The sequence below is a fragment of the Amblyraja radiata genome, chromosome 9 (genome assembly GCF_010909765.2).
Source record: "Amblyraja radiata isolate CabotCenter1 chromosome 9, sAmbRad1.1.pri, whole genome shotgun sequence".
In the NCBI taxonomy this organism is placed as follows: domain Eukaryota; kingdom Metazoa; phylum Chordata; class Chondrichthyes; order Rajiformes; family Rajidae; genus Amblyraja; species Amblyraja radiata.
Genome location: NC_045964.1, coordinates 11,625,476 through 11,646,680, shown reverse-complemented (window position 1 = coordinate 11,646,680; position 21,205 = coordinate 11,625,476). Strand labels below are relative to the sequence as shown.

Here is a 21,205-nt window from a genome sequence, read left to right as displayed (position 1 = left end):
GACCATTAATGTTATAAGCAATAGAAAAGATGGTTGAGAAAATTATTTGGGTGCATTACAACAACGCAAATAGCACAACCAAGACATCCAACACATTGTCAGAAAAATAGATGATTTATGAACTTGTAACATATATGACATAACTCCACTGCTATTTCCTTATTCACCCAGAAAATTATCTTGTCTTTGTCTGCAAAGGACCACATCTGCCCTCAATTGCCTTTCTAAGTGCATCTAGAGGATTTTGCTAGCTTATTTTCATTTTCTACCTTTCCTTTGCATCATTTTCTTGATAGAACATTCCTAATCCCCAATCTTCCTGCATTTTTCTGGCAATTTATCAATTTTCTTTATAAGAATCTCCTTTAGAAATAAAAATAACAAATTTCCCTTGTAATCCATAAACCATTTCTTAATTATGCTGTTGGCATACAATGTATATTTATGTCAAATCAGGCATTATTTCTTTAAATTTTCACATTTCCTGTCTGTTATCATATTCTCAATGCAGTTTCCTAATCTACCCAACTCTTAATTTTTATGCCTACATAACTGCTTTGTTTAGACTAAAATTTTTGGCTTCAGACTGAACTATAAAACCTTAGAATATTAAATCAACTTCAGTTTCTTCCCTAACATTCTTTTACACAAATTAACCATTTCTTATTGCAACATACAGTATCTAAAGAAGCCTGTATTCTAGTTAGTTCCACTCATGTACACTCCAGGAATTAATTCTGTACATTGCTGGGACTAATTCAATTTCCAAGTCTATACATAGATTAAAATTCCATTGATTAAAGTATTAATCATTGCACACACATCTCATTGTGTCATTTATACTGCGCCTTATATTAGAACTACTATTTGGAGGCACTTAGGCAAGTCGTACAAATATTTATTTTCTTGCAACTTCAGTTTCCTTCATGTCCTTCCTATTTCCCCCCACCTCACAAGGACATGTCAGTTGATCGGTTAAATGGCACGTGTAAATAGTTTCTTATGTCTCATTGAATGGTAGAATCTAGGAAGAATTGATGGTATATGGGAAAGATATAATATAACTGAGTGCACAATGGTCAACATGGCCAAAGACTGCATTTCCTTGCGGTATAACGCATATGTTTATTTCCTAGCTTTAGTCACCCTAGAAATTGTAATGTCAATTAGATCACATCTATTCCTTATTTGTTAATTCATCTACCCCATTGCAGATTCAATGCATGTCTACTGATGCACTGCCGTTCTCGAGTGAGTGCCGGCTGAAAAGATGCAAGTAAAAAATAGTTATTCTTTGATTTGGATTTTAAGAGCAGTCACCTATAATCCCCTGCAAGGATTAACATTAAGGCAGGTGTTTTACAGTTTTCAATTAATGATCAAGGCTGCAGCAGGTCATCTTGCTCATTTGGGAACATGGATGCCCTTTTAAAACAGGTGGGGACCTCGGATCATTGCTACGAGAGGTTGAAGATGCCTATGGAAACTCCAGCCCGTTGGTCCACGGGTTTTGAGAATGCGGCCAAGTACATCAGGGCTGGGTACTTTCTGAGCATTCACCTTCGAGAAGGATCTTCTGATGACAGCCTTGGAAACTAAGTTCACATAGTCGTGGAGCTTGTGAAGGTACATTGTTCTCTGTTGATGCTTGCATCAAGCTTAACCAGGTCACTGTCACTTAAGCAACCCCATTTCACCAATGTAAGAAGTGATGGTCGCAAGTGCTGGTCGCAAAGCCTCAAGTTTCATCCAAGACTTCTGGTTAGGGATCACTGGGATGGGCTTCACGGGAACACGCACGTCCACACATTTTCTTATGGTCGGTAACACCCACTTTTGCTTTTGTTCAGGTTCATTGCCGAGTCCATTCTACCAATTCCAAGCAGTCATGAAGTTGCTCCTCTGCCTCCCCTTGGACTGGCAGTAACAGAGTTTGATCCTTTAGTACTGTAGGAGACATCCTAATGGTAGTTTGAATGTGTCTTTGTCAAGCCAGCCATGTTAAGTCCCTGGCAATGATGGAGATGACAGGTACTCGGTCTGGTGTTTGTTGACCATGCAGTTTCATTCAAGTGCTAGCCAAACAGTCTGCCAAGGGCAGATCAGACACTGCAGTCATGACAATGGAGGGAGTTGAAGGACTGCTAGATGTTCCTGGACGGTCACTTCCAAGCACCACAATGGGTTTGCCATGAGAGGTCCTACCACCTCTCCCTTTTACCAAATACATTATTCTGTCGACAAAATGGATTGAGAAACCTTCGGCCTCAAGTGCAAAATCTGGAGAGCTGGCGGTAAGCCATGTCTCTGTCAAACAGTGCACTGCATTTCCACATGTTCCTTTGGTAAAATAATCTTGCCCTTAAATCCTCAATCTTATTTTCCAAGTGCATTGATCAAGAGGATGCAAAGGAAAGGGGGCTGTAGGTTCTGATGCTCCTTTTTTCTTAGAGGCCACTCTAGCAACTATGTTTCGGAGCGTGAGTGCTTCGTCAGCCGTGTACATACCTCTCACAAATGGGAAAAGCCCCACAGAACAGTTGTGGTCATCTACAGAACATTTCACATGGAAGGTAAAACAAAAATATCCAAATGGTTTTATTCATACCCACTACTTGGATTACATAGAATTTGCAGCTTCACTATGCTGAGGGCAAGGAGATTGAAATAATGAATAAAAACAGTGGTTGTTGGAAATTTGAAATAGAATCAGAAAATGCTGGAATAGTCAACAGATCAAATAGGATCTGAATAAAGTACTAGAAGTGATATTTCAGGTCAGAAGTCAAAGAATTGTTCACCTGAAAGTGAACTCTATTTCTCTTCAGATCTGTCCTACCTACTGAGTGCTTCCAACACTTCTCATTTTTATAATGCCGGACCTACAGCAATAAGAACACCAAAAATGATGAAAATAGATGTTTAGTCTGCAATTATCTCAAAGTAAACTACCTCACAATTTGGTTAGAACAAGCAGAAAAGTCTGGAAGCAAGATGGGTTCACATAAAACTCCACTCTCCACTTACACTTTCAAATACAAAGATGAATTAAGTAAATTTAAAAATCTAAAGGACTAAAAATTTCAAAACACACTTTTACATATGGCTTCAAATTTTGCAGTTTCTTAGGTAGGATTTATTTATGTGCATTTAAATGCAGTTTCTCATGGGGGAAACAGGCATGTCCGTTCAACCACAGTCAAACACGTGGAAAGCATCACTGGAAGACAGGCTGCTCACAATTTGCTGTGACATTGATTTCAGATAGCTTTGCAATGTAGCTGCTAAAATATATAAATAATCTTTTTGGAATATTAAGATCAAAACAATACATGTGCAACATAGGCAGTAAGTTAAGTTCTATATAAATGCTGCAATTTAAGTGTCTTGCTGTAGCTGTTTAAAATGAAGCATTACAGGAAGAAATGCATAACAATATAATTCTTAAATTGTAGAAAACCATGCATATACGCCGTCACTTAAAATTGCCTTCATATATGTAAAATATAAAAGTATTATACCGCAAATTAAAATAAAGTGTTACAATGCTCAGCATCTATGGAAAGAAAAAAGGAATATCAAACATAGAACACTACTAGACACAAAATGCTGGAGTTCGCTCGTGTCAGACGACGTTCTGCCATCGCTTTGCCACAGCCAGTGCCACATCTGTGCCTCTGCGGAGATCGTCCGCAGTGCATGTCTCACCGCCGCAAGTCAGTAGGTGGGCATTGTCTGTACGTCTCCACAGTTGCATTTGTCAGAGTCTGAGAGCCCCCACTTTTTCAGGTTGAGTCCACAATGTCCCACTCCAGTGCGGAGGCGGTTTAGGGCTTTCCGGGTAGTATATGGCAGGTGGTGTCCTGGTGCCATTTGTTGTTTGGTTTAGGTGGCTGGCACAGTTGGCTCTAGTTCCATGAAGCTGTTCAGACTCTTCAAACGTTTCTTGGCATGTTGGTGATTGTATAAGGGGTGACGGGGGTCTGTGTCCGCATTGAAGCGTTTATGGTTCGTCGATGCCTGCCAGCTCGTACAGGTGTTCAACCTATGTTGGCTTCAGGCATCCTGTGGTTTTCCCGCAGGCAGTGTTCAGTGCAGTCCACCTTGCGTGCATGTTTAAAGCGGCTCCAGGCGGGGCTTGCATATTCTGCCACTGAGAAACAGAGCGCCAGGGCTGCAGCGCGGATTGTTGTTGGAGTAACTCAGCGGGATAGGCAGCATCTCTGGACAGAAGGAATGGGTGACGTTTTGGGTCGAGACCTTTCAGACCGAGTCAGGGGAGAGGGAGACAGATAAGGAAGGGTGTGAAAACAAGACACCAAAGGGGATGAGGCTCAAGAAAAATGTAGAATAGATCATTAGTAGCTAGGAGCAGGTGACAACGAAGCATACAGAGAAAAAAATGTAATCAGCGGAACAGTCAGACTGGTCGGAGAACTAGGGAGGTGGAGGGAAAGCAAGGGTTACTTGAAGTCAGAGAAGTCAATATTTATACAGCTGGGGTGTACGCTGCCCAAGCGAAATGCAAGGTGCTGTTCCTCATTCAAGACAGTGGTGGAGGCCCAGGACAGAAACGCCAGAATGGGAATGGGAATGGGAATGGGGGGGGGGGAGTTAAAGTGTTTAGCAACCGGAAGATCAGGTAGGTTTAGGCGGACAATTCTAATGCTGTGCTTTACTACTATGGTCTTCAGTGGCTTGCAAAAGTATTCATACCCCTTGAACTTTTCCACATTTTGTCACGTTACAACCACAAACGTAAATGTATTTTATTGGGATTTTATGTGATAGACCAACACAAAGTGGCGCAAAATTGTGAAGTGGAAGGAAAATGATACATGGTTTTCCAATTTTTTTACAAATAAAAAACTGAAAAGTGTGACGTGCAAAAGTATTCAGCCCCCTTTACTCTGATACCCCTAAATAAAATCCAGTGCAACCAATTGCCTTCAGAAGTCACCTAATTAGTAAATAGAGTCCACTTGTGTGTAGTCTAATCTCAGTATAAATACAGCTGTTCTGTGAAGGCCTCAGAGGTTTGTTAGAGAACATTAGTGAATAAACAGCATCACGAAGCCCAAGGAACACACCAGACAGGTCAGGGATAAAGTTGTGGAGAAGTTTAAAGCAGGGTTAGGTTATAAAAAAATATCCCAAGCTTTGAACATCTCACGGAGCACTGTTCAATCCATCATCCAAAAATGGAAAGAGTATGGCACAACTGCAAACCTACCAAGACATGGCCGTCCACCTAAACTGACAGGCCGGGCCAGGAGAGCATTGATCAGAGAAGCAGCCAAGAGGCCCATGGTAACTCTGGAGGAGCTGCAGAGATCCACAGCTCAGGTGGGAGAATCTGTCCACAGGACGACTATTAGTCGTGCACTCCACAAATCGGGCCTTTATGGAAGAGTGGCAAGAAGAAAGCCATTGTTGAAAAAAAGCCATAAGAAGTCCCGTTTGCAGTTTGCCACAAGCCATGTGGGGGACACAGCAAACATGTGGAGGAAGGTGCTCTGGTCAGATGAGACCAAAATTGAAGTTTTTGGCCTAAATGCAAAACGCTATGTGTGGCGGAAAACTAACACTGCACATCACCCTGAATACACCATCCCCACTGTGAAACATGGTGGTGGCAGCATCATGCTGTGGGGATGCTTTTCTTCAGCAGGGACAGGGAAGCTGGTCAGAGTTGATGGGAAGATGGATGGAGCCAAATACAGGGCTATCTTGGAAGAAAACCTGTTAGAGTCTGCAAAAGACTTGAGACTGGGGCGGAGATTCATCTTCCAGCAGGACAACGACCCTAAACATACAGCCAGAGCTACAATGGAATGGTTTAGATCAAAGCATATTCATGTGTTAGAATGGCCCAGTCAAAGTCCAGACCTAAATCCAATTGAGAATCTCTGGCAAGACTTGAAAATTGCTGTTCAGACGCTCTCCATCCAATCTGACTGAGCTTGAGCTATTTTGCAAAGAAGAATGGGCAAAAATTTCAGTCTCTAGATGTGCAAAGCTGGTAGAGACATACCCCAAAAGACTTGCAGCTGTAATTGCAGCGAAAGGTGGTTCTACAAAGTATTGACAGGGGGGCTGAATACTTTTGCACGCCACACTTTTCAGTTTTTTATTTGTAAAAATTTTTTTAAACCATGTATCATTTTCCTTCCACTTCACAATTATGCACCACTTTGTGTTGGTCTATCACACAAAATCCCAATAAAATACATTTACGTTTGTGGTTGTAACGTGACAAAATGTGGAAAAGTTCAAGAGGTATGAATACTTTTGCAAGCCACCATATGTTAACATAAGCTGCCAAAAACACACAATTCACCATATTATACCAATATACAAAGTTTTAATGAAAAATAAATATACACCTAGTAGAAGTTTATCAAGTTCCTTGGAACCCGTAGTAACCTGGATGATATCAGAGCGCCTCTGATGATATTCTGTAGCAGTAGTAAATCCCATTGGTACAAGTTTAACTGCCTCAGCCTAAAGCAAAAGAAAACAATGACATGATTAAGGAGCAGCTGCACACTTTCTTAGACATTCAAATTTGACCTCAAACTTTTTCCTTAATTGTTTGCGTGCTACATTCTGTTATAATTACAAATTTATCCAAATTGTACCATGCTCGGTACCATGGGAACAGAATTACCCTTGAGATCCTGATTAAATCCAGAAATTAAATTTCTATATCCATGTTTCCAGAGGCAATTTTTAAAATTCAAAATTCAAAATCTGATAACACGCCGATTTTATCAATAGTACTTTGCTCTCTGGTGCATTTAATCTATTTTGATTCAGTGATTTAATCATGCATTTATTAACTGCACTCTCACTTTACATCACTCAAAGATTACCGTATTTCCCGGAGTCAAAGACGAACCCCCATTTTGAGTTGCTAACTTTTGAAAAAAGGCTGGCGGGACAGGATCAAAGGTTTGGTTTAGTCAGTAGAAATGAAGGGGTCAAGGAAAGAGCGATCACGTCGCGGCCCTGTTTCAACCAATCTTTCCACCACCACGCACAAGAAGCGCAAGACAGACACCATTGTGCAGATGCCGAGAAGTGTGTTCAGCTCTGGCTGAACAACTTCTAATCTTGTGTGTGGACTCGATAAGAAGAAGTAGAAATGAAGATGTGAAACTCCTTCAAGGAGGCAATGAGGACCGGGGAGCCTCACATCTTCGCCTGTCCCACGAGCTACTTCCCTCTCCGACAACAATGTGGTGGCTCCGCGTCCGGAGCGCCGCGGCAGCGGTGAGTAAGTTGCTGGCATGATCCTCGACCCTCTACTCCTCAACGCTCCTGCCCTCCCCGCAACTTTACCCCTGGCGGCCCAACCAAGTTTGCTACTTTGTGCAGCCCAGGCCGTGCTGACCCGGGCCAGACTTCCCTACAGCCGCTTCCCACAGTTCCAGGGTTGAAGGCGTGGCAGGTTTCGCGGAGCAGTCGCTACGAGAATGGCATTGCTCGGCCTAACCTTCGGCCTCCAAGACACAGGTAAATTTTCGGGCCTTATTTTAGTGTCAAAAATAGCGTCTTGGACGGTGGGAAATACGATAATACAATTTCCTAAAACTGCTTTGTTGGAAGAAAATGTCCTCATTAGGCTATTAAACATAGATCCAATACACTTGCAATAGTCAAAATATTCTCATCACGAAAATGGGTATTTTTCCATACTTAGGCTTTTTTTTCTAAAGATTAAAGAACAAACATTACTGAAATCCAGGCAGTATTATACTCTAGTCAGGAGCGTCTTATTGTCATATGTCTGAAAACGGAGCAATGAAATTCTTACTTTTAGCAGTATAACAGATAAGTAAAGATAGTACTCTGTAAACATGATAATAAACGTGTGTGTGTGTGTGTATTATATAAACAATAATGGTTCAAAAACAAAATCCCCAGTCTATGTAGCTTGGAGCCTAGCTGGAGACTATAGTGTTTAATAGCTTGATGGTTGTTGGGAAGAGGCTGCTCCTGAACCTAGAAGTTATAGCTTCCAGGCTCCCAAACAGTGTCAGGGTGGTGTGGACTCTTTTTGAGGTAGCGACTCCTACAGATCCATTCAATGGGGAGGTCATTCCCCATTTCACGCTGCGCAGTTGACCACTTTTTGCAATCTTCTTCATTCCTAGGCGTTCGTGTTGTCAAACCAGGCCATGATGCAACCAGTCAATATGCTCTACTCTACTGTTCAGGTTCAAGAGAGTATTCAGCCACATGCTGATTCTCCTCAATCCTTCAAGCAATTAGAGGCGTTGATGGGCTTTCTTTATGATTGCATCAATGTGCTGGAACCAGGACGGATCTCCAGAGATATGCACGCGCGGGAGTTTGAAGTTATTGCCTCTCTCTCCATTACCGTCCCGTCGATAAAGACAGGTTTGTGTATCCTCAACCTTCCTCTCCTAAAGTCAACAATCAGTTCCTTGGTGTTACTGATGTTGAGAACAAAGTTATTTTTCTGGCACCATTCGATCAGTTGATCCACCCCCCCCCCCCCCCCATACTCTGACTCATCATCATCCGTAATTCGTCCAACAATGGCGGTGTCATCAGCGAATTTGAAGTTGGAGTTGGAACTGTGCATGGCTGCAGTCATGGGTCTAGAGTGAGTAGAGCAGGGGACTGAGCATACTGCCATGAGGTGCTCCTGTAGTGATGGTTATCGAGCAGGAAGTGTAGCTACCAATTCCCTTCTCTCCAGAGATGCTTCCTGTCTCGCTGAGCTACTACAGCTTTTTGTGTCTATCTTCAGATTAAACCAGCATCAGCAGTTCCTTCTTACTCTTACTGATTATGTTCTATCGATGAGTAAGTCAAGAATTCAGTTGTAGTGGGATGTTTAGAGACTCAGTTCCATGATGGTATTGAATAATAGCCTGAAGTATGATGCTCCAGTGCAGAGCGGAGCCAGCGAGATTGCATCCTCCATTGACCAAGCGTGGTGGAAGGCAAATTATAGTGGAGTCAGATTCAGCAGTGAGAGATTAAAGATATCCGTAAAAATCCTAGCCAGTTGGTCAGCAAAAGTTTTATGAATGCAACCGGATATACCATCAGGTCCAAATACTTTCCAAGGGTTCATCACCTAAAGGATCTTCTGAAGTCGGTCTCTGTGACTGAGATTATAATACCATATGGAAATGGCACTTCAGTGTTCTCATTATCAAAGTGCGCATGGAACGCATCGAGCCATCTAGAAGTGATGCTTCCTTGTCGCTCGAGCTGCCTCATGGTTTCGCCTTTTAGGAAATGGTGTGCCAGCCTGCCATAGCTGCTGCACATCGGTTTCATCCTCCAGTTTAGAGCGAATGTCCCTTTTAGCCTTTATCATGGCCTTATCAAGGTTGTAACAGGACTTCATGTACGAGTCTGTGTCACCAGGTTTGAATGCATGAGATCTGGTTCTCAGAAGAATGCAGACCTCCTGGTTCATCCGAGGCTTCTGGTTGGGAAACATTCGGGTGGTTTCCATTGGAACACATTCCTCCACACATTTCCTTATGAAGTCAATAACACCACCTGCCCCTTCCAAACCAACTTAATTTGGGATAAAGGTAGAAGAATTGTCAAAAGTAGGATGTGGGAAAGCAGCTGAGAAGCTAATTTCCAGAGATATTACTTTGTTTTAGGACTCGTCAATGTAGCTGAAATATTAACTAGAATCTTATGTGCATCACCACCCCAAAATCGGTCATTCATAGATCAAATTCTGACAAGATCCCCTATGTGAAACTGCTACTTAATTCCTGGTCATTTTGCAGCATTCATTTCAGATACACACTATTTGAGAAGTTAACTAGTCAAACTCAGGACATCAGATTATATGGGACTGGCTTTGAGCGTGCTAAAAGAAGTGGCTTTCGCCTCCCAGCGGAATCTTCATTACTTTGTAAGATAAACAAATTATATATCAGGGAAGGGATTTCTCCTTCCCCACTTAAACAACCCTTGTCCTTTATCTCCAGCTTTTTTGTGTACCTTCGATTCTCCAGCATCTGCAGTTCCTTCTTAAACCCTTGTCCTTTTGTTCGATTTGTTTTAATTGCATGATGCCAACATGTATGCAAATAATTTCAAGGTCTAATGAACAAGTTCCCAGCACAGAAATTGATGTTGTTATAAAAGAGATTTAAACTAACTTATGCTATACAACTGATCTAACGAATTGCATCAATTTGAAAGTAGGAAAGTTGCATTTTATTTAGATTGGTGAATACAGAATCACTTGGAGAAATTCAAAGAGATGGAAAAATTGTAGGCTGCTTAATTATAGAATGCAAATCTGCTGAAGGTGGCCAAATATTGTTGCATAGTGTTTAAACTCAATAACCTTATGCCAGGCTTGTGCATTTTGAAATCATCAATGGACTATTTTAATGTAGCTTTACCATGTGCAAATATGTTTCAAGTTATAAAAGGCGCATGAATAAAATTCAATATGACAAGAAAACGCACAAAAATTTAAAAATCAATGAACTATCCCCCAGTTTAATCTTTTATATAAATCTTATAGCACTTTAATTCTTTGGAGGGTTGAAAACTGCACAAAATGCTAATACAAAGTCCTAAACTTGCTTGTAGTTGAACGGTATATAAATCATGAATCGACATTTAAAGTCATATTTTCTCATCTCACTTAAATTGTAAAATTAATAGAAGAATTACTTTCACTCTTACCAGAATCTTCTCTGCTTTAGCTTCACTGATACCCTTAATATTTATCAATTCCTTCTTTGGGGCATAGGCTACTGCCTCCACTGTATGAAAACCGGCCTCTTGGAGCTTCTTCACATCATTAGCACTGATCCCACATTGCTACAATAAAAGCAAAGACAATTCAATTTAATTGAAATAATCTTCCTGGAATTCATATATGGTATACAGGTATATGGATAGGAAATGTTTGGAGGGATATGGGCCAATGGGACTAGATAAATTGTAGTGTCTTGGAGGGCAATGACGAGTTGGGTGGGTTGATAGGCCTATTTTCATGGTGTATGACCATGTTTAGTTTAACATCAACGTTGGGAAAGCTTATCCCATGAAAATTGTTGTATTTCAAATTGAAGTATTGAATCTCATCTACTCACCTGCCATCCAGATTATTTCTGGATGAAGAGATGGAAATTAATTAGCTAGACGTGTAGTATATATTGTCAAAGCACAAAAGGACAATAAAGGCTAAATGGGAATCTAAATGGGGCAAAAATACCTGGGTGCTTCTGTGCACAAATTTTTGAAGGTGATAGAATATGATTAGTAAAGGATATAGGTGAAAAATAACATGCACAATATATAATATGGTGAATTGGACAGTCTGGATCATTTTTTCTAAGGACTCATTAGGTTGGGCCATAACAATTCTAAAATTCTTAGAACATCTCAAAATAACAAAATAGCACATTGTGCAATTTCAGCAGCAGAGTAATTGGACCGTGCAAGATGACAGATACATGTATTATATGGATGCTATATTGGTGACACAACCTCTGAGGAAAGAAACTATACTTGGAATTGGTTATTCATCTACTGCAGGTATCCCGCTCATCTTCTTTATATAAAGAAATAATTTAAATTATTTCACTGAGAGATTAATAGTGATGTACTACACAATCTATGCTTCGAGTAAATAATACAACAGAGTAGAAATAAAGGTATCCCCATATCTTAAAGTGGCTTGGTCCCAGCATCTGATCAGTAGAATCTGAGCCAATGGTTTTCTCTCCAACAACCAAAACACATTTGTCATTGCTCTCTGACAAAGTTAAAATGTGTAAATTAGCTGTGGTAATTGTCTACAAAACAGTAAAGCTTTAAAGTTTCACAGTGCATATGGCAATTAAACTCTTGACAAAAAAAGTCAGAATAAATCCTGAAAGGTATTTGATTGGCTGCAATTAATTAATGGACCCAACTGAAAAATAGCAAGTTTTCTTTCTAACAGTCCATACTAACCAACTTGTCTATCTGTACTGGACTACAAATTATTGTGAAATTTCGTAGAGATTATGTGATCTCTGAAAAATTAAGTGCAATGCACAGTGCCATGTTATTTAAGATGCTTACATGAATACAAATGAATCATCCCAACTGTTTCTAGTAATTTGCTGCCCGAGACAATATCCTCAGATGAGTAATTAGTTAATTTAGGCTGTCAGTGTGCACCAGTGTAGGAATATTACAGCATCACAGATACTACTGTTTATGTCGAACAAGCATCGACTTTTACAAGATTCCCTTGTTTCATTCCCTAGAGCAGTGGAATTCTCCCCAATATCCTGGCTAATATTTTTATCTCAACAAGTTAGTATCAGGTCATCATGACATTACTGTTTTTGAGACCTTGTTTTGTTTCCTACTTTGGAGTCACCATGTTTCAAAATTACATAATAGTCTGCAGTGTCATAAAACAAGCTAAAAAATGCAAACCTTTAATTGAGTGGTCTCTAAATTAAAATGTAACCAGGAGTGGCAGTACGATGTCAAGCATAATGAATGATTTAAATGGTTCTTCACCTGGTCGGAACTTAGGAAAACTACGTACAGATGCAACAAGAGAAATCCTATACTAGCGCTTAACAGAAATTCATTGTTCTTTACTTACATTTGGTTGGTGCAGAATGAAGAACCTCAAATTTAAAGAGTCTCCATTTTAATTGTTCACTTTATATACCCAGGGTTGGATATACCCAGGATTAATATTCTCATATTAAAATTCTAATGAGCCATCACCTCAGTTCCTAATCATCATCTGTTCTCTAATCATCAAAACTCTGTTACCTTTACCAGTCTTAAGGCTGAACAAGATTGTTCACAACCTAGGTGTCGCACCAGACCTCAGGTCAAATTTATACCCACATATTGTCTCCAAAATCAAAACTATTCACATACAGCTCTTTAACACTGCCTTTCTCCTGTCCTATAATCCATCCAAATGTGTCCATATATTTATTGCCATAGACATTTCATCTTCCAAAATGATAAAACATCATTGACCAGCAACAGCTAATATTTTTGTTGATGACCCCTCTAGCATTCTTTATGATTGTAGATCAGTGTCACTTATGAGTCATGCTTTGGTAGTTATGCCCACTTGCTTTTACATTAATCCTCCCTGCCTGTTCCCTTTAGAATTCGAGAGACGTGCTAGTGTGAAGTTATATATGCTATGTGTTAATAAAGTCTTTGGACCCTTATCATGGTGTAAGGCTTCAGCCGAAACACAGCAATGATGACAGCCATCAATTATAAATTCTGACTGTTTTGCTATCAACACTTCATTCCAGACCCATAATTTCCCATTGTATTTCAATTATAAATGTTCAGCTTATGCAGTTTTTTTCTTCTTTCATCATTCCAATCCTCTCCCAACCATCCTCCATGCACTAGTTTCTCCAAGTTACAGTTCATCATCTTTTGATAATGGTAATCCAACTCATTAACCTTCAATAACAAGTTTCTGACTACGTAATTAATTTAAAATTCACTCTCTGACATACCGAAACTCCACAATCTTCTCAGGAACTAAAGGTGCTGGTGGGCTTTCTATATAATTGCATCAGTGTGCTGGGTCGAGGAGTGATCTTCAGAAAGACGCACGCCCAGGAATTTGAAGCTATTGACTCTCTCCACCATTATCCCATCAATATAGACAGGTTTGTGTGTCCTCATTCTAGCGATGTTACAAAACCTACCATCAGCGGCGCTGTAGATCTGCCACTGCCTGTGCGGGCGATTCCGGAGGCTTTGTGGGGGGGCAGGATTGTTTGTATTGATTGTCGGAGAAGGATTTCCTCGGGCTGCTAGCAGATGAAGAAAAATCGTTCGTGCTTCCGTTGGCTGGTTTAAAAAAAAAATTTTGCTGGAAGTTTGCGTCGCTGGATTTAACTTAAACGTGACAAAAACGCCTTCAACATCATGGATCGCAATATCAGGACAAAAAAGGTATGTCGTTTATTTAACATATAATTTTGCTTTACGGTGTGCCTTTATTTTAATCTTATGATGCGAAAAAGTTATTTAGGCCCACATGTACGAATCGGACACGTCTTGCCTGCCGTCTAAAGAGAGTTAAGGAGAAGGACTGCAAAGGTAACAATCTCAGGATTACTGCCTGTGCCACGCGACAGTGAGAGTAGGAATGGAGCGAGGTGGAGAATAAATGCGTGGATGAGGGACTGGTGCAGTGGGTATGGATTCAAGTTTCTGGATCATTGGGACCTCTTTTGGGGAAGGTGCGACCTGTACAGAAAGACGGGTTGCACTTGAACTCGAGGGAGACCAATATCCTGGCGGGGAGATTTGCAAAGGCTACTGGGGAGACTTTAAACTAGTATGGTTGGGGGGAGGGACTCGAATTGGGAAAGCTAGCAGTCAGTGTGTGAGGCAGGAGGCAGAGAATGGTAGCACTCTGACCCAAAATGTAGGGGAGAGAGAAGAAAAAGACAATAAACAGAGAATAAGAGAGGGTGGGTTTCTTAAATGTGTATATTTTAATACTAGGAGCATTGTAAGAAAGGTGGATGAACTTAGAGCCTGGATTGACGCCTGGAAGTATGATGTTGTGGCGATCAGTGAAACATGGTTGCAGGAGGGCTGTGATTGGAAACTAAATATTCCAGGATTTCGTTGCTTCAGGTGTGATAGAATTGGAGGGGCAAGAGGTGGAGGTGTTGCATTGCTTATCAGGGAAGATATTACAGCAGTGCTTTGGCAGGATAGATTAGAGGGCTCGTCTAGGGAGGCTATTTGGGTGGAACTGAGAAATGGGAAAGGGGTAGCAACACTTATAGGGGTGTATTATAGACCGCCAAATGGGGAGCGAGAATTGGAAGAGCAAATATGTAAGGAGATTGCAGATATTAGTAGTAAGCACAAGGTAGTGATTGTGGGAGATTTCAATTTTCCACACATAGACTGGGAAACACATTCTGTAAATGGGCTGGATGGGTTGGAGTTTGTAAAATGTGTGCAGGATAGTTTTTTGCAGCAATACATAGAAGTACCTACTAGAGAAGGGGCGGTGCTGGACCTCCTGTTAGGAAATTAGACGGGTCAGGTGGCAGAGGTATGCGTTGGGGAACAGTTCGGGACCAGTGATCACAATACCATTAGTTTCAATATAATTATGGAGAGGGTCAGAACTGGACCTAGGGTTGAGATTTTTGATTGGAGAAAGGCTAACTTTGAGGAGATGCGAAAGGATTTAAAAGGAGTAAATTGGGACATTTTGTTTTATGGGAAAGATGTGGAAGAGAAATGGAGTACATTTAAAGGTGAAATTTTAAGAGTACAGAATCTTTATGTCCTTGTTCGGTTGAAAGGAAATAGTAAAAATTGGAAAGAGCCATGGTTTTCAAGGGAAATTGGACACTTGGTTCGGAAAAAGAGCGAGATCTACAATAATTATAGGCAGCATGGAGTAAATGAGGTGCTTGAGGAGTATAAAGAATGTAAAAAGAATCTTAAGAAATAAATTAGAAAAGCTAAAAGATATGAGGTTGCTTTGGCAAGTAAGGTGAAAGTAAATCCAAAGGGTTTCTACAGCTATATTAATAGCAAAAGGATAACGAGGGATAAAATTGGTCCATTAGAGAGTCAGAGTGGACAGCTATCTGCAGAGCCAAAAGAGATGGGGGAGATATTGAACAATTTCTTTTCTTCGGTATTCACCAAGGAGAAGGATATTGAATTATGTGAGGTAAGGGAAACAAGTAGAGTAGCTATGGAAACTATGAGATTCATTACACATCGCAATGGACCACAACTACTTGGTGCCCATCAGCAGAAATGGTCCTGTTCAATCCAGAGTCGATCATATCTACTAAATGGTGATTCACCGTAACATGCTAGAGGATGGAAAGAAGAGGAAGTACTGACACTTTTGAGAAATATAAAAGTGGATAAGTCTCCAGGTCCGGACAGGATATTCCCTAGGACATTGAGGAAAGTTAGTGTAGAAATAGCAGGGGCTATGACAGAAATATTTCAAATGTCATTAGAAACGGGAATAGTGCCGGAGGATTGGCGTACTGCGCATGTTGTTCCATTGTTTAAAAAGGGGTCTAAGAGTAAACCTAGCAATTATAGACTTGTTAGTTTGACGTCAGTGGTGGGAAAATTAATGGAAAGGATACTTAGAGATAATATATATAAGCATCTGGATAAACAGGGTCTGATTAGGAACAGTCAACATGGATTTGTGCCTGGAAGGTCATGTTTGACTAATCTTGAATTTTTTGAAGAGGTTACTCGGGAAATTGATGAGGGTAAAGCAGTGGATGTTGTATATATGGACTTCAGTAAGGCCTTTGACAAGGTTCCTCACGGAAGGTTGGTTAAGAAGGTTCAATTGTTGGGTATTAATGGTGGAGTAGCAAGATGGATTCAACAGTGGCTGAATGGGAGATGCCAGAGAGTAATGGTGGATGGTTGTTTGTCAGGTTGGAGGCCAGTGACTAGTGGGGTGCCACAGGGATCTGTGTTGGGTCCACTGTTGTTTGTCATGTACATCAATGATCTGGATGATGGTGTGGTAAATTGGATTAGTAAGTGTGCAGATGATACTAAGATAGGTGGGGTTGTGGATAATGAAGTAGATTTTCAAAGTCTACAGAGAGATTTATGCCAGTTGGAAGAGTGGGCTGAAAGATGGCAGATGGAGTTTAATGCTGATAAGTGTGAGGTGCTACATCTTGGCAGGACAAATCAAAGTAGGACGTACATGGTAAATGGTAGGGAATTGAACAATGCAGGTGAACAGAGGGATCTGGGAATAACTGTGCACAGTTCCCTGAAAGTGGAATCTCATGTGGATAGGGTGGTAAAGAAAGCTTTTGGTGTGCTGGCCTTTATAAATCAGAGCATTGAGTATAGAAGTTGGGATGTAATGTTAAAATTGTACAAGGCATTGGTGAGGCCAATTCTGGAGTATGGTGTACAATTTTGGTCGCCTAATTATAGGAAGGATGTCAACAAAATAGAGAGAGTACAGAGGAGATTTACTAGAATGTTGCCTGGGTTTCAGCAACTAAGTTACAGAGAAAGGTTGAACAAGTTAGGACTTTATTCTTTGGAGCGCAGAAGGTTAAGGGGGGACTTGATAGAGGTCTTTAAAATGATGAGAGGGATAGACAGAGTTGACGTGGATAAACTTTTCCCACTGAGAGTAGGGAAGTTTCAAACAAGGGGACATGACTTGAGAATTAAGGGACAGATGTTTAGGGGTAACGTGCTCGGTGAGCCGAAGGGTCTGTTTCCGCGCTGTATCTCTAAAGTCTATAACATTAGGAATCTCACCTTTCACCCACCAGCCTCCACATCCAACACCTCCATTGTGATCCCATCACTTAGCATTGAATTCTCGAACTTTAGGTAATGTTTACAAACACCTTCTTTCTCCCTCCCCCCACTCCACTAAAAGTCTGGTAACTAGCTACACAGTTAGCAACTATGTATTCCACTTGGACTCACATCTGATTCTCTATCAAGCCTTCGTCCAACAATTTGCTTATCAGGGAACCCCCTCGCCTGCGGTCTCCGGTTACCGGCCGTTTTTTGTCCTGCCTCTTTTCGCCTCCGAATGGACCTGATATGTCACATCCATTTTTTCCAATTATGCAGAATTCCTCCAGCATTTTGTATCTATCTTTGGTATACAACATTAGGTACTGCTATAGGGAGGTTTCACGGCAGTCGGGTCACGACCCATGGCTCGTACTGTTGCTACGCTACTCCAAATGGATTACACGCGATGAACTGCAGGTAGGCACTTACCATTGTTTCCAGCGTAGCGGGCCCGCTAAAATTGTCAATTTTTGCGCTGTAAATAATTATGGAAGTCGGGATAAGCGTGAGAGACATTTAGCATACTTCAGAATTCCAAAAGTGAGGAGAAATGACGGTAGATGGAAACGAGAGCTGAAGGGACACAACAGCCAGAGTGCTTGGCAAACATTGGCCGTTTGCTCACTGCATTTCATCAAGGCATTATTTGTGTTTTTTCTTGATTCCTTTAGCATCTAAAAAGTTTCAGAAGTGATAAATCTGGCTGTAATTTTTTTAAATCGCCCATGGTTCTCGTGGGTTTTTACATACAAAATGAAAACGCATATGAAGAAAATTTTACAGCCAGATTTATCACTTCTGAGAATTTTTAGATACCAAAGGAATCAAGAAAAACAAATAATGCCTTACTTGATGAAATGCAGTGAGCAAATGCGACAATTCCGAATATTTTCAATGTTTACCAAGCACTTTAGCTGCTGTAGTCCCTTCAGTTCTCGCTTCTCTATACCTTCATTTCGTTTCACTTTTGGAATTTTAAAGTTGGGTACATGTCTCTCACACTTACCCCGACTCCCACAAAATGTTTCAGCGCAAAAATTCAACATTTTGACGTTTTTTAACAGGTAGGAAAGTACGCGTTTCTAGCATTAATAACATATACCGGAAGTGACGGATGTCTTCCAGTTGGATTTAGCGGCTCCGTGCGTCGAGCCTTATGACCCAGTGACATTCCGTGCAACCCCCCTATAAAACAAGTGACCATTACAGAAGGTCAATGCAAAATAATGGTTTATATATTATCTCTAGTTGACCCAGTGCTCCAATACAATTGTTAATTAGCTTTGGTTGGAGGGAGAGAAATAATGATGTTTAATATCGCCAAGTCACTTTCAGTAATGGATACCTATGCCAGTAGTGCAACTATATTTGATTTATAAATGTGACAGCCTGATGGGGAAACAAAGCTGTACCAGTGAATTAAGACTAATTAATTTACCAGCAGACACCTAATCCATAAATGAAAGAACAATTTATCACAATGATATCAACACAAATAAAAAGCCACATGGGAAAAAAGCTAGCTTAACAGCAATATTTTCAAAAAACTTATTACCAACACTTTGAACTTAAACACAATTCAGTATTTCTGTCCAAGCATTGGAGAGAACCAAAGATCAAAGATGTATTATTTAGAAGACATTTACCTCCAAACATGATATAGCTTGTGGCCCAACACATTCCTCTTCTGTTGCAGCAATCTCCTCCGTTTGTGCCTGCATTGCCATTTTGGAACTGAAATTTAATAAAATAAAATGTTCAGCTTTGTTGAATAAACTGACGCCGAACTGAATGAAACAAAGAACCAAACAGCCAACAACTTTAAGAGCATGATACTCAGCTTATCTCTTGGTAACAATATCTATTGCTCATTAATTCAAATTTAAGTCCTCTTCCACCGAATATCTAGTTGCAACAATTTTGAATTGTTTAAAACAAATTATTTCAAAGCTTTGAATTCAATGAAAGGAAATGTGTTCCTGAGTACCTCACCAAATATTTTCATTATACAAAGCTATTTTACATTGCTAACAGCAATAAAATATTGTATCTTTCTTCAGAACAATTAGCATTTAGTGTCAACCAAATAAAAAACTATGTGGAAGGAACTGCAGATGCTGGTTTACCCCGAATAGACACAAAATGCTGGAGTAACTTAGTGGGACAGGCAGCATCTCTGAATAGAAGGGAAATGTGACGTTTTGGCTCGAGACCCTTCTTCAGACAGAGAGAAAGACAGAAATAAGGAAGTACAGGTACTTTACTTCATTGTCAGTTTCGTAGCCAACAAAAATCTATTCTACATTTTCCTTAATCCCCATTAATGTCTCATTTTCACACCTTACACTTCCTTATTTCTGCATCTCCCTCTCCCCTGTCTCTCAGTCTGAAGAAGGGTTTAGATCTGAAACACCGTCCATTCCTTCTATCCAGAAATGCAGCCAGTCCAGCATTTTGTGTCTGTCTTCAATGTAAGCCTGCATCTGCAGTTCCTTCCTACACTAAACAATGTATCCAACTTGGAAGGAATTCTGCAGGTAGCAGTGTTCCATAAGCCTATGGCCCCAGTCCTTCTCAGTAGTAGGTCAGTTTTGTACACTACAATTGGAGCAGGTTGGATGAGTAACTGTAGTGCAATTTGTACATGGTACATGGCACAGCCACTGCGCTATTTTGGAGGACTTGAATGGGTGGAAGAGATGCAAATCAAATAGGATGTTTTGTTCTTAATATACGTATTCACCGCTGAGTTTCCACAACCCTCCCACCCAGGAGAGACCCAACACAAATTTATAAAATTCTGTGAGGCAAATAGATAGAGCAGACAGTCAGAACTTATTTCCCCAGAATAGAAATATCAAAAACGAAAGGGCACAGTTTTATGGGCGGAAGGAAAAGTTTATAGGAGATATGCAGTGCATGTTTTTTTTAGAGTTTGTGAGCGACTGGGACGCACTGCCAGTGGTGGTGAAGGCAAATAAGAGGCTTTAGAGAAGCAGTTTTAAGAGAGTAGTGTTGATTTACGGAGAATGGATTAATATTGAGGGGTTACTCTCTCGCCCTTGCGGACAAGTGCCAAATAAACAAGTACCATGGCGGACAGGATATATCAGTAGAGGCGGGCAGTGAGTCCGGGTTTCCGAAACTGCCCCGGGTGAGGGGTTGTGCAAACTCAGCTGCGAGTAAGTAAATGACACCAGACATGAAGGAACAAGCTGTGGCCGTGCATCTCACGGAGAGGCTCGGTTCGGTCCGGCCCTGACCGCCTCTAGCAGCGTTACCTCAACGTAAACTTGCCTAGTGAAGCCTCGGGCCCAGACCCGCTCGTTGCCACCGCCCGCCAGCCGTTGATGCCTTCGCCCGCCGGCCGTTGGCCGCCTTAGTCTCACTCGCGCCCACCCGCCCGCGTCCGTCGATGTTGTCGTCAGTCTCGCGCCCACCGCCCCCGTCAGACTCGCTCGCTCGAGAACTACAACAGCAACTTCGCTCGAGAACCGCAACAGCAACTTCCCTCGCTCCTCGGTTTGGCTTTTCCGAATCTCGCGCCACCTGGCGAACACGTCACGACGCAGTTGCGTGAAGCGCGCGCCGCTCTCGCTCCCCGCCCCCACAGAGGGGAATGATAGGGGAGGGGAGGAGGAGATGCGGCGGGCAGACCAAAGATCAAAGGTAGACAAAAATGCTGGGGAAACAGCAGTATCCAAAGATCCTACAGTATCTATGGAGCGAAGGAAATAGGCAGCGTTTTGGGCCGAAACCCTTCTTCAGACTGATTGGTGGGAAAGGACGGAAATGGGAGAATTCAATGTTCATGCCACTAGGGTGCAGA

The 21,205-nt window shown here is 41.2% G+C and overlaps 1 protein-coding gene across 3 annotated transcripts in view; it reads right to left on the bottom strand.

Annotated features, from left to right (window-relative positions):
* The window catches only part of rad51 (RAD51 recombinase), a 33,033-nt gene extending 12,070 nt beyond the window's left edge, over window positions 1-20,963 (bottom strand). For 2 of the 3 annotated variants that reach the window (XM_033026678.1, XM_033026680.1), the window contains exons 1-4: window positions 20,658-20,769; window positions 19,023-19,110; window positions 10,708-10,845; window positions 6,387-6,504 (exon numbers count right to left, since the gene is read on the bottom strand). In XM_033026678.1, coding sequence (XP_032882569.1) covers window positions 6,387-6,504; window positions 10,708-10,845; window positions 19,023-19,103 — 337 coding nt within the window. In that variant the 5' untranslated portion in view covers window positions 19,104-19,110; window positions 20,658-20,769. Of the gene's footprint in view, window positions 1-6,386; window positions 6,505-10,707; window positions 10,846-19,022; window positions 19,111-20,657 lie in introns of all 3 variants that reach the window. The other variant, XM_033026679.1, reaches the window with a different exon arrangement.
* Window positions 20,964-21,205: the final 242 nt, after the last annotated feature.